The sequence below is a fragment of the Rhinoraja longicauda genome, chromosome 3 (assembly GCF_053455715.1).
Source record: "Rhinoraja longicauda isolate Sanriku21f chromosome 3, sRhiLon1.1, whole genome shotgun sequence".
Lineage (NCBI taxonomy): Eukaryota > Metazoa > Chordata > Chondrichthyes > Rajiformes > Arhynchobatidae > Rhinoraja > Rhinoraja longicauda.
Window position 1 is genome coordinate 76025163 of NC_135955.1, and position 14521 is coordinate 76039683.

General features: G+C 43.1%; 1 protein-coding gene across 6 annotated transcripts in view; it reads right to left on the reverse strand.

The window, feature by feature from the left end:
* cast (calpastatin) overlaps nt 1-14521 on the reverse strand; it is a 123849-nt gene that overhangs the window by 82220 nt on the left and 27108 nt on the right. For all 6 annotated transcript variants that reach the window (XM_078396465.1, XM_078396469.1, XM_078396466.1 and 3 more), the window contains exon 3: nt 3441-3506. In XM_078396465.1, the coding sequence (XP_078252591.1) occupies nt 3441-3506 (66 nt within the window). The remainder of the gene's footprint in view (nt 1-3440; nt 3507-14521) is intronic.

Genomic DNA, 14521 nt, shown 5'->3' on the forward strand with positions numbered 1-14521 from the left:
ACAAATAATTTTCTTGCATTCATCTTTAAAAATGTTAACAATGGAATGACATTTCTGATTAACTGCTCTGAACATGGATTATTCCCATTTCAATAATGGGCTGACAGTAAACTAGATTTTAAGTAGTCTGTCCCTTGCAGCTCTCCTTACCACACCTCATTTATAAATACCAGTTTAGGGAGGAAATTGTCATATCCTTTTCATTAAGTAATTTCTTAATTTAAAATATAATAGAAATCAGGTTACATTGATTTATTAATATTTATTAATTGTTTTACTGGCTGATTGATTTTTAAGACATCTCAGGTTACTAGCTTTAATATATTTTTCAATGACATTGGAAGTGTAGTTTTCAACACGTAATGTCCTTTGGTTCCCTGTTGAAAATGGTGAACCTCAGTAAAAATAACAAAGTATTTTTTTAATTGTACGGTAGAAATGTACACAAAAGGCAATCACTGTCACTAGTTATAGATATCCAGTATCCATATTGGGTAATGCAGTAGTTCTTCACAATATTCATTCCTGAGGCAATTTGCAGAATCAGAGGAAAGTTGTACGTGACAAGTGAACTATATTCCTTCAACAGTTAATGCAGCTGTATTTTCAATAGAAATAGAAATTAGAAAAAGAGGCAGGTAGAATCATAAAGCATCTTAAATATAGCTTTATTTGCATGTTCTCTACAGTGATGTGTTTAAAATAAATCAGACCACACCCCTTTGGGTGAGTGCGGGACACACAATCATATTCCATTCGCTAATACAACTCCAAAATATGGCCATCAGTTTGTGAAGCCCAACAGATCTGGACCACTGATATGTGACTTCACAGCCACGCAGTCTGATTTGTGCAGAGTTCCAGAATTTTATTTTTGCTGACAATTTTGAGATGTTTTTCACAAATATACAAAACAAAATCTGCCTATTGCTTAATGGACACATTGGAAACTCTCCAGCAGCTGTGTGTGGTAGATAGATTCCGATAAAGCAAGTGGAGTTAGTACAGAGTGCTCTACTTTTGTGTAATCGTGAAAAAACTGTGAACACTTTGCTACCTACCACAAACAATTCTCATTGCCTATTAAATGATCACTCCACCTTTGATAACAACGCTTAAGGAATTAAATCTATGGAAGATAAAACATTTAGATTTGTACCATTCTAAAGCCATCTGTGGAATCCGCTTCCTGCTATTTATTTTAACTTCAATTTTGCCGGCTGCGCAAAAATTCAGGAACTAGATATTTTGAATGTGCTCATTATAACAAGTTAGAGTGTACCAACTGATCTGATAAATCCTTTTTGGCAGCCTGAGGAGTTTGGTGATGCTGGACTTGCAGATTTTGTGGATTATTATATTCTTCGTATTAATATCTCAACATACTTTGTATTAATTTATTTTAAGAAGTTACACAGAAGTATAAAATAATTCCATTAGACTTGGTGTGTCTACAGGGTACTTAAAAAACAGGGCCATGACAAATTTAAAGGGAATGTGGAAGCAGCGCCCCGTGATGTTAGAATGAGCAAGAAAACTTGTGCCTGGCGTATTTAAAGTGAGAGTGAGGAATGTGGCTTCATTTTGACAATGGAGGAATCCAAGGACTGAAAGATTGGTTTGGGAATGGGAAGAGGCATAAAATGGTTAGCAACAAAGTGCTCCACTAGGCCTTGGTGGACTGAGCGCAAGTGCTCGGCAAAACAGCTGACTAGTCTAAGCTCGGTGTCGATGATGCAATGTTCGGGAGCACCGATGAAATAGACACAGTTGGAGGGGGTGCATGTGAACCTCTGTCTCACCTGACAGGGCCACTGGGTCGAAGTAAGAGAGGAGGTGCAAGGACAGGTGTTTCATCTCCTGCAGTTGCAAAGGAAAGTGCCTGTAGAGAGGGTGGATTGGACAGGAATGGGTGAGCAAACCAAGGAATTGCAGAGAGAGTGGTATCTACAAAAGCAGAAAGCGGTGGGGATGGAAGGATGTGACTGCTCACATTGAAGTTGGGGTAATTACTGAATGTTTATTTAAGATGTGATAGCAGCACATTTGGAAAGTGGTGAAATCATCGGACAAAGTCAGCTTGGATTTATGAAAGGCAAATCATGTCTGACGAATCTTATAGAATTTTTCGAGGATGTAACTAGTAGAGTGGATAAGGGAGAACCAGTCGATGTGTTATATCTGGACTTTCAGAAGGCCTTCGACAAGGTCCCACATAGAGATTGGTGTACAAACTTAAAGCACATGGTATTGGGGGTTCAGTGTTGAGGTGGATAGAGAATTGGTTGGCGGACAGGAAGCAAAGAGTAGGAATAAACGGGTCCTTTTCGGAATGGCAGGCAGTGACTAGTGGGGTACCGCAAGGCTCAGTGCTGGGACCCCAGTTATTTACAATATATATTAATGATTTGGACGAGGGAATTGAATGCAACATCTCTAAGTTTGCAGATGACACGAAGCTGGGTGGCAGTGTTAGCTGCGAGGAGGATGCTAGGAGGCTGCAGAGTGACTTGGATAGATTAGGCGAGTGGGCAAATGCATGGCAGATGCAATATAATGTGGATAAATGTGAGGTTATCCACTTTGGAGGCAAGAACAGGAAAGCAGAGTATTACCTGAATGGTGGCCAATTAGGAAAAGGGGAGATGCAACGTGACCTGGGTGTCATGGTGCACCAGTCATTGAAAGCAAGCGTGCAGGTGCAGCAGGCAGTGAAGAAAGCGAATGGTATGTTAGCATTCGTAGCAAGAGGATTTGAGTATAGGAGCAGGGAGGTTCTGCTGCAGTTGTACAGGGCCTTGGTGAGACCGCACCTGGAGTATTGTGTACAGTTTTGGTCTCCTAATCTGAGGAAAGACATTCTAGCCTTAGAGGGAGTACAGAGAAGGTTCACCAGATTGCTCCCTGGGATGGCGGGACTTTCATATGAAGAAAGACTGGATAGACTAGGCTTATACTCGCTGGAATTTAGAAGACTGAAGGGGGATCTTATAGAAACATAGGGGTTGGAGAGGCTAGATGCGGGAAGATTGTTCCCGATGTTGGGGAAGTCCAGAACCAGGGTTCACAGCTTAAGGATAAGGGGGAAGTCTTTTAGGACCGAGATGAGAAAACATTTCTTCACACAGAGAGTGGTGAATCTGTGGAATTCTCTGCCACAGAAGGTAGTTGAGGCCAGTTCATTGGCTATAATTTAAGAGGGAGTTAGATGTGGCCCTTGTGGCTAAAGGGATCAGGGGGTATGGAGAGAAGGCAGGTACAGGTTCTTGAGCTGGATGATCAGCCATGATCATATTGAATGGCGGTGCAGGCTCGAAGGGCCGAATGGCCTACTCCTGCACCTATTTTCTATGTTTCTGTTTCTATGTTAATGTTGGGAAAAACAATAGTATGATCTAATTTTATGTTCATTGCAAGACTTACAATGCAGCTAAACTTACCTTACTCATTGAGCTAATTGGTTTAGCACCTTCCACCTTACCAGGTTCACTGGATTTTGATTTTTCCTGTGAGAAAGGAAATGAAACAAGTTTTAGATCATGTACCTTACACCAATGTCCACTACTCAATTTGTATTTTTAGTTGGACAACACAGATTGGACAATACTTGCGAAGAGCATTTGATTACGCACATTATATCTAGTGTTCATAATTGGTCTTTAAAAGAGCAATATTTAACCTAAACTAAAGGATTAATGCCTGAAGCAATGAAGAGGTGGGTTTTATGGAAGGTCCAAAGGACAGAGGAAGATTGGACATGGTTTGGTGCGGTCTTGGGATCTTGTGATTAGGCCAAGATGTCAGAGCAGCAGAAAAACATTGTTGGCCATAAGGTGAAAAAGCAAATACATAAATTATGAAAATTTCAAATAAAATTGGGTGTGGCCTACTCAACCTCTCCCTAAAGCTCACACCCTCTAGTGCTGGCAGCATCCTCATAAATCTTCTCTGAACCCTTTCAAGCTTGACAATATCTTTCCTATAACATGGTGCTCAGAACTGAACACAATATTCTCAATGCGGTCTCACAATACTATATAATTGCAACATACTATACAATTGCAACATGACCTCCCAACTTCTATACTCAAAACTCCGACTGATGAAGGCCAATGTGCCAAAAGCCTTTTTGACCACCTTATCTATCTGTAACTCGACCTTCAAGGAACCATGCCCCTGCACTGCTAGATCCCTCTGCTCTACAACACTCCCCAGAGGCCTACCATACACTGTGTAGGTCCTGCCCTTTAGATGTCCCAAAATGCCAAAACACCTCACACTTCTGTTTGGAATCTTGGATGGAACTGCTCATTGACTTCAGAAAGGGGAAGGTAGGAAAGGAAGTGCCGGTTTTCATTGTGTAGAGGGTCTCGATCCGAATCGTCACCCATTCCTTCTCTCCAGAGATGCTGCCCGTCCAGTTACTCCTCCATTTTGTGTCTATCTATTGCCAGTTTTCATTGGTAGGATGGCGGTGGAGACAGATAGCAACTTCTTCCATCTCTTATGCAGGGATTCTGTACACGTGGAATGCATACACCCAAGGCCATCTATACCTCCTGAATGCATACACTCAAGGCCATCTATACCTCCTGAATGCATACACTCAAGGCTCTCTATACCTCCTGAATGCCTTTTGTTCACTTTGAGCAGTCATATGACGAAAACTCCCTAGGGTTACCGGGGATGTTTCATTGAGGCTTTGTCTACCTTCAAACACGACAGTATCTTCAGTACTTCTTCAACGGTAACCCTGACTGTTCTCAAGACACTTCCAGTGACTGCTACAATTTCCTCCATCCTACTGTCTTTTTCCTCGGTAAATACAGAGGTGAAATGCTCATTTAGTACCTTGCCCATCTCCTGTGGCTCCACACAGAGGTGACTGCTTTGATTCCTGAGAGGTCTCGCTCTCTCTCTAGTTACCCTTTTCCCCCTTCTGCAAGGATCGGTGCTATGTCCCATGCGGTTTGTGATATAATAAAATTACTTGGATCAAAATGTAGGGGGTCTACTCAGTAAGTTTTCAATGGATACAGCCAGTTAGAGATCTATTGGAAATTTGGGCAGAAAAATTGTAGATGGTAATTGTTGATTGATGCATATTTAGATGCAAGAGGAAAGTGGACTGTAAATACTGGACCCCTGCCAGAAGAGCCACACAGAGAGATCTTGGGGTGGAAGTTCACAAATCCCTGAAGTGACAACACAAATGTACAGAGGAATTAAGGAAGGAATATGACATACTTGTCTTCATCGGTCACGGCATTGATTATAAAATTTGGCAAGTTATGTTGCAGCTGTAGAAGATTTGGTTAGGGCTTATTTGGAGTATTTTGCGCAGTTCTGGTTACTGCATTACAGAATGGACATGAGGAAGATGCAGAAGATCATCGAGATGTTGTTTTGATTGGAGAGAGTGAACTATAAGGATAGCTTGGACAAACTTGGATTGTTTACACAGGAGTAGAGGCAGAGGGGAGACCTGATAGAAGAATGTAAAGTTATATATCACAAAGAGATGGTCAGAGCCCTTTGCCCAATATGGAACTATCAAAAACTGGAGGTCGTAGTTATAAGGTGAAAAGGAAAATCTTAAAGGAGATTTAAACTAAACAAAGAAGGTGGGACGAGCCTGGAGCCCATGACTAGAAAAAGTGGAGAAACAGATACAGTAGCAAGCCTTTAGACAGACATAGAAAACAACCAGCGAATATAGGGATATAGATCTTGTGCAGAATTAGTGTGGATTTGCATCATTTTGTGCAGGTATTATGAGCCGGTGTCTGTTCCTGTGTTGTACCGTTGTGGTATTATTCTATTATTATTATTCTGTGTCGCTCAAAATCGGCAAGATACTTCACATTGTTCAGATAAATTTTGACTTCTGTTGATGCTATGATACTCCCGCTAAACGTTAGTTAGGAAACATTTTAAGAACTGATTCCATAATCTTGATCTATTTCATGGGACACTAACCAAAATAATTGATTGCAATAGAAGCATCACAAATTTGTATTTAATTAAAATATCTACTTTTTGTTTAGTCGACTCTCAGTCTGAAGAAGGATCTTGATCCGAAACGTCACCCATTCCTTCACTCCAGAGATGCTGCCTGTCTCGCTGAGTTACTCCAGCACTTTGTGTCTATCTTCGGTTTAAACCAGCATCTGCAGTTCCCTCCAACACTTATGCCCTCTATTTCTCGATTGCTCCTCCATGGCAAAAGAACTGTGTGCACTCACCTTATCTATGTTCCTCGTGATTTTATGTCATCACTTAGTCTCCTACAATCCAAGAAATACAATTCTAGCCTGCCTAACCTCCTCATAGAAATCAGGGCTCGAGTCCTAGCAACATTCTCATATATCAGCTTTGCACTCTTTCCAGCTTGATGTCTTTCCTGCAGCAGGGTTACCAAGACAGTGCAATACAAATGCAGCCTTGCCAACATCTTGTACAATTGCAACATAATGTCACAACTCATATACTCATTGCCCTTACTGATGAATGTCAATGTGCCAAACATCATCTTCTTGTTCATCCTGTCTACCTGCAATACCACTTTGAAGGAATTATTCACTTGTACATCTTGGTTCCTTAGGTCAACAACATTCCCAAGGCCCTACGGTTCACTGTGAAAGTCGTACCCTGGTTTGATTCCCAAAATTTGCACTTATCTGAATTGAACGCCATATGCCATTCCTCAACGCACTAACACAGCTGATCAAGATTCCATTGTAATTATTGATAACCTCCTTTACTGACTAGGTAACCACTTATTTTAGGGCAACCCTGTGGCACAGTGGTAAAGTTGCTGCCTCACAGCACCTGACTACGGGTGGTGTCTGTACGGAGTTTGTAAGTTCTCCCTGTGACCGCATGGGTTCTCTCCACCTACAGTCACTTCAAAGACGTGCAGGTTTGTAGGCTAATTGGCTTATATAAATTGTAAATTCTCCCTAGTATGTAGGTTAGTTCAAGTATACGGAATGATCGTTGGTCGGTGTGGACTCAGTGGACCGAAGGGCCTGTTTCCGTGTTGTATCACTTAAGTAAAGTCTAAAGTTTAGTGTCAACTGCAAACCTACTAACCATGTCTTGTATGTTCACAACCAAATCATTCATATAAATGATGAGCAACAATGGACATGGCAGCTATTCTTGTGGCACACCACTAGTCACTGGTCTCCAGTCCAAAAAACAACATTGTCTCTCCTTATTACCATCATGCCAATTAGTATTCAGTCCACAGAAATCTGGATGAAATGGGAGTTAAATTGAGGAAAACAAATCTCACACCCATGGTTAATTATTTAAAGGCATGAACCTGCAAGCCTCACCAATGAAAAAAAATTGCAATAGTTGGTTTGACTACATTCAAACCAGAGGCTAAAAATAACTGGAAATCTACATCGAACAGGGAAAGCGATTTTGAAATTCTGCATATCAAAATGAAAAAAACTGCTGATGTTGGAAAATACATACAATATTAACAGAAAATTCTGGAAATGCTCAGCGGGTAGGCAGCATCTATGGAAAGGGAAATAGAATTACTGCTTCAGGTCAAAGACGTTTGTCAGCACTAGAGCACTAGAAAAGAAATCAATTAAGTTTGTTATAAATTAAAGAAGTTAGAAGAGGACAGGTAAGACACAGAGACTCGCTCCAATAGGACGAGGCCAGGGTTGCCATGGGGGATAAACCGTGTGTGAGAGAATGAGAGAGAGAACATGAGAAAGAGAAAACGAGAGAGACAGAGAGACAGCTATAAACTGGTGAAGTTTGTCGACTGAAGAAAAATGGGGAATGGTTTTGGGGTATCATTTCCTAAAATATGTATGTGATTTTGGACACTTTCATTTAACTGATATTTGGATTCCATATTGAAGGAGTACTGTTACAGTTCTTGAATTGTTATGTTAAACAAGGCTTTATCCCATTGAATTGATGCTTAGAATTCCATGCTATAAGTCAAAAGGGACAAAGTTCATAAGCAGAACTGTATAAAATGCCCAGTAGATTAGGTCATGCCAGTAGCAAGGGAAAAATTGAGCTAATACTTGTTTTCTCTGTTTGCATTAAAACTGCATAGTTCTGCTGTAGGTTATCCATCTATATCGACCTAGTATTTTTTGCTCTTCTCGCGTCTCTAGTACAGCTCGATCCACTGTGCACTTTTCTCTCTCTCTCTCTCCCTTGTTCTCTCTGTCTCTCTTATTCTCTCTCACACAGTTTATCCCCAGGGCAACCCTGGGGAAATGGGATATGAATAGAATAAAATTATGGTCAAAATCACAGCATGTGGATTCCATTGCAACTAAATGCACGGTTCACTTTGGATTGGACAAGGGATAGCTTGGTTAGTCTGCTGTAGGATAGAGTAATTTCTGAACAGTGAAACAATAGACGCCATGAAGATCCAAAGGCACTGCTAAGTCTCTAACTTTATGACATGACCGAGTTGCACACCCTAGAGAGAAAGATAAACTGATCTCCCTGGGCAGCTTTGATGTCAATGTCTAAGGATGAGAATCTCTTGAAAAAATGATAAAGCTAGCTTTAAAGGAGTCTTCTGACAAAATAATTGGGACAAACGTAATCATAACCAAGACCCAGTTCATCAGGAAGATAAGACCATAGAATGTCATATCAGGCATCCCTCTACCATTGACTGACCGATCGTTAATCTATACTATTATTTCCATCAGACAGATTCCTAAACAGTGGCAGCAACAAAACACTATTGGAAGAAAATCAACGTCAAAAGTATCACCAAAAATATAACCCATCTTAGACAGTACCTCACAGACAACCTAATAACATCCAACCAACAGAATTTAGAATTTGAGTAACTCCAAGTCCAGCATAATTCAGCATTTTTGATGTAGTTTCTTTCCCAGAAAACACGACAATTGAGAATGACCAGGAGATCCAAGAGCTAATTAACCACAAATATATGAGAATCACGAGTCAAGTGTGTTTAATTTCATATGTGCTGGCAATGGAACATTAAAATTCTTACTTGTTCCAGCTTAAAAGGCCCCTTGATGTAATTGCAATGTACAATAGTCAATAATATAATAAATTAATAGTCAGTAATACTCAGTAACCAGAAAATATAATAAATTAATAATCAGTAATACTAAAGGGCCTGGTGTAGTGGCCTGGACGAGGCCAGAAAAAGGCTGGTCGTCAGGCAGGTTTAGAAAGTTCTGTATTCCGGTTGTGAGCATCCACTCACAACGAGTTCCACCGCAGGGATGAACCACTCCCCCAAACAGCCCGAGTATAAACCCCGTAGCCTGTCCGTCAAGTGCCGAGGGGACTGACCCTAGGAGTGGCCTAATACCCAGGGACCGCCACAGGATCCCCCCCCTCCCCCAAGAACCGGAGGTACGAAGCGGACAGGAGGGCGCACGAGGCGACCAGCCCGGGTGCGCACCACGCCCGGCGCAGGGACCGGCGACCGACCGACAGGTGGAGAGGACGGAGTAGACACTGGCGGGGGTAACGTGGACAGGAGGCGACCTCACGGGCGAGGCTGCGCAACCGGCACCGGCCGATCAATGTCCACGTGTGCCGGCTTCAGCCGTGCAACCGAAACGGTCTCACTGCGAGCCCACATGTCCAGGACAAATGTGGACGAGCCGTGTTGCAGGACACAGAAGGGGCCCTCGTACGGCCACTGGAGAGGTGTTCGATGAGCGTCCAGAGCAGGACCGAAACTGCCATGCGATAGGCGGCCATTTCCTCGTCCACCAGCTGTGCGGCTGCTAGGACGGAATAGTCAATACCCCCGGCCACTTTGAGAACGGCGTGGACCGCGGGTCTAGATAAGGCGTCAGCCACCCTGTTGAACTTGCCCTCCACGAAGCGGATTGAGGTGGTGTATTCCGACACGTATGCCAACTGCCTCTGCTGCCGCGCAGACCACGGATCTAAAACCTTGGCAAACGCGAAGGTAAGCGGCTTGTGATCCGTGAAGGCTGTGAAGGGCCTCCCCGCCAGGAAGTACCGAAAGTGGCGTTCGGCGAGGTACAGTGCGAGGAGCTCACGATCAAATACGCTGTAACGCCATTGGGCGCCGCTGAGGTGCCTGCTGAAGAAGGCGAGCGGCAGCCAGCACCCATCAATGAGCTGCTCCAGCACCGCCCCGACCGCCACCTCAGAAGCGTCCAGTCAGGGTGGTTGGGGCATCCTCCCTTGGATGGACGAGCATCGTGGCCCTGGCCAGGGCCTCCTTGGCATGCTCGAACGCCGCTCCTGCTTTGTCAGACCACTCAACCTCTTTGCAACGACCAGTCATGAGGTGGAATTGTGGGCGTATGATTCCGGCTACCGCCGGCAGGAAGCGGTGGTAAAAAGAGACCATCCCCACAAATTCCTACAGGCCCTTAACGGTGGTTGGAAGGGGGGAACCGGCGGACAGCGTCCACCATGGCCGGAAGAGGTAACACCCCTTGTGAGGTCACGCGATGGCCGAGAAAGTCGATGGCCGTCACCCGAAACGGCACTTGGACATGTTAACAGCCAACCCGTAATCGCTGAGGCGCTGACACAGCTGACGGAGGTGGGTGCAGTGCTCCTGCCTCGAGCAGCTGGCCATGAGTACGTTGAAAACAAAGTCCAGGCCACGGCACACACAGTCCATAAGCCGTTGGAAGGCCTGTGCGGCGTTCTTCCACCCGAATGGCATCCTCAAGAATTCAATTAGCCCGAATGGTGTAATAATGGCTGTCTTAGGGATGGCGCCGAGGTGGACCGGAATTTGATTGTACCCGTGCACAACGTCCACCTTGGAGAACACCGATGCTCTGGCCAGGTGGGCATTGAAGTCCTGGATGTGCGGGACCGGGTACCTGTCGGCGACAGTCGCATCATTCAGGGGACGGTAGTCCCCACACAGGCGAACATGCGATGGACCTGGCCGGCCGCCGAAGGAATCACTGACGGCCAGCCCCTACGTTTCCAGGGAAGGCACAAGGTGGGCAGCATTGTTTGGCTGGTGGTCCCCAGCGACGGTGGTAATAGCACCAACCCCCTCTGCTGGTGTCCGGTGGTATAGGCGATGGTGCTGACTGGGACGACCACCAGCGACCTCTGGTGGCCTCCAGCGGTATAGGAGGCAGTGCTGACTGGGCCAACCACCAGCCACCTCTGCTGGCGTCGGAAGGAACTGCCGGCGGGCCGTGCAAGGACGACCCATGTGGGGTTTTTTTCCGAGATCTTTGGTTTCCTCCCACATTATAAAGACGTAAAGGTTTGTAGGTTAATTGGCTTGGTGTATGTGTAAATTGTCCCTAGTGTGTGTAGGATAGTGTTAATGTGCGGGGATCGCTGGTCGGCGGGGACTCAGTGGGCCGAAGGACCTGTATCCGTGCTGTATCTCTAAACTAAACTAAACCTATTGCAGATCCCTTTGATCATGAAAAGGTCAGTGCCAGTGATAGACCAGGCAATGTTCACCACTCCCTGCAGCCTCCTTGTTCCCAGGTACCAAACTGGACCAGATATTCTTGAAGTGGAAACTCCTCCATGCTTTGAGGGGGAAAGTAATAGCTTGATGTATCCTGAGGTACAATATTAAATCTGTGACCTACAGATTGCTTAGAAATATCGCACATAACCATGATGTGCACTAATTCTTCAGTGCTCAATACCCAAGGGCTCATCTTTCCAACAAGCAAAGATATGCATTTGCCAAAATGAGTTGGGGCAATTCAAAGAAATTCCAAACAAGATTTTGTCCTTGTCTTTACCCCAAGGTTTGTTCTCTGGTTCAATTTTATTACCACTCCAGAGCTACAAGTAGTTGAAATGGCAATGCCCCTGGAGTAAGTGATAACGCTACTGAAATACTGAATGTGTCAAATAGTTGTTAAATGGCATATTATGTGATCCCTAATCAAAGATCCTCTTAAACTCCAAACACATCACATCAACCAGTTCACCCTTACCTGCTCTCCAAAAATCTCCTTAAAATTCACTGACAGGTTTATCAAATATGATTTATTGGTTGATTTATGATATAAACAGAATTCGTATTGATATTTGATGGTCGACATGGAAACAGTTGCTCATTTGGTTTGTTTTTCTGCTGTATGATTTTCATTAATCCATGTTGAACTTGACCAATCTAATTACTATCTTCTAATGCCTTGTTACGACTCCCTTAATAATATGTTGTAGCATTTATCCTACTTTGATGTCAAACTAACCGGGCTACATTCCTCCATTTTCTCTATTCTTCCTATCTAAAATTGCGGGATTACATTTTCTACCTTCCAATCTGTGGAAACCATTCCAGAATCAATGGCATTATGGAACAATCTACACTTCCACAATCTCAACAGCAATCTAATTTAAGCCCCAGGACTCAGATTATCAGGCTCTATGGACATATTGGATGTTCGCCCCATTAATTCCTCCAATGCTAATCTCCAAATTTCAATGCTAGTCTGTGATATCTATTCTACTCCAATATTACCTCTTCTAATAATTTCACCAAACATCCACTGAATGAAAATCCCCTATTCTCCTGTCCCCTTTGCATTATACCACTCCTCCAATAACAAAAAAACCTTGGACAACAATCCCAGCATTGAGGCTCTAATTACATTCCATCAACTTGGATTGGCTCTCCCCCATGTTGTCTGCATGGCCTGCAGCAAATTCTAAAGCAGGCACTCTGCCCCAAGCTCTGTCACAGCAAGAGAACAGAGGATCAATTAAAGGAGAATTTCAAAGACTCTTGTAAAACTGTAAAACACCCATTGACCTGTAGACATCCCTGGCCGATGGCAGCACTGAAAACCACAAGTCACACTCAGTGTAAGACAAGGCTGGCTTCAGTTGACTTGGTTTAGGTGGAATGGTGGTGGTGATGGTATTTATTACTGGCAAAAGTGACCGAAGAAGCATGATATCTGCCATGGACCTGTTAAATACGCTCAGTACCACCTTTAGCGGAGACTTTGGATCCTACTTTGGCCTTATCAGGTACCATAGAGCCCACTGAAAAGGAATGGAAACATGTCACCCTTGACCCTGAAGCACAGCCAAAGAATAGATACAATCAACGCAGAACCAATGAATTTACATTTTCCATTGGGATTGGATTAGCTTTGTAATGAAGTGTTTTTTTACCCCAAAGTGTTCTGAATAATTACTGTTGAAAAAGTCCTGTGTATTAAGGAAGCAGGTAAGATAACTCCTTGCTTCAATCACTCCTGATGCCATGTAGAAAACTCAGTGTAAGATAGGGCTTCAGTTGATCTTATTTGAGTGGAGTGGTGGTGGTGTTTATTATTGCCAATCTCTTTGATTTGTAATAAATATGTAATTAGGCTATTGGAGAGACCATCATAGCTGTGAGAAGATATGTTAGGATCATTAAATGTTATATTGATTGAATTGAAAAATAAAAAAGGAGCTATCACATTGTTGGCCACAAGGAGAGATGGAAGAGGAATCTTGGGAGCAAATGTCTGACGTATATAATCACGAGCGAAGGAATAGTAGACACAAAAAGCTGGAGTAACTCAGCGGGACAGGCAGCATTCCTGGAGAGAAGGAGTGGGTGACATTTCGGATTGAGATCCTTCTTCAGACTGGTTAGGAATACGGGAAATGAGAGATGTAGATGGTGATGTGAAGGGATAAACATAGAAACATAGAAAATAGGTGCAGAACAATGAATGAACAATATGCAAAAAAGTAATGATGACGAAGGAAACAGGCCATTGTAAGCTGTTTGTGGGGTGAAAATGAGAAGCTAGTGTGACTTGGGTAGGGGAGGGATAGAGAAAGAGAGGAACTGCCGGGGCTGCCTGAAGTGAGAGAAATCAATAGTCATACCACTGGGCTGTAAGCTGCCCAAGCAAAATATGAGATGCTGTTCCTCCAATTTGCATTTAGCCTTACTCTGACAATGGAGGAGACAGAGTGGTAGTTTATAATCACCCAAACATTAACTAAGAGATGATACAAAAAATGTCGGGTGCAGCCTTTCTAAATTGAACTCTGGAGACCTATTTTTTTAAACCTGCATACATGAGGCAACAAGAGGTTGGGTAATTCTGGGTTTAATTTTAGGGAATGAAGATAGGAAGGGGAATGAAGGGGAATAGTTGGTGGATGATTTTGCAATGAATAGCTGTAACCAATAGGATTCCTCAATACTCAGTTTTCAGTCCTGCTTTTAGCAATGTATATTAATGAAGTGGGGATTGTAAATGAAGGGGTATGATAGAGAAGTTTGCAAAAATTCTGTGGTACTGATCATAATTTAGTTAGTATTTACATAATTATGGAAGAAACAAATTAAAGGTTCTAAATTGGGAGATATCTGGTTTTACTAGAATAAGGATCAATTTAGTAAAGTTAGACTGGAGAAAAACTAAAAATGTAAATCTGTTAAAAAAAAAAAAAATAATAATAATAATGCATTACATTTATATAGCGCTTTTCAAACACGCAAAGACGCTTTACAGGGATTTCTAGAACATAGAGAAGTGAA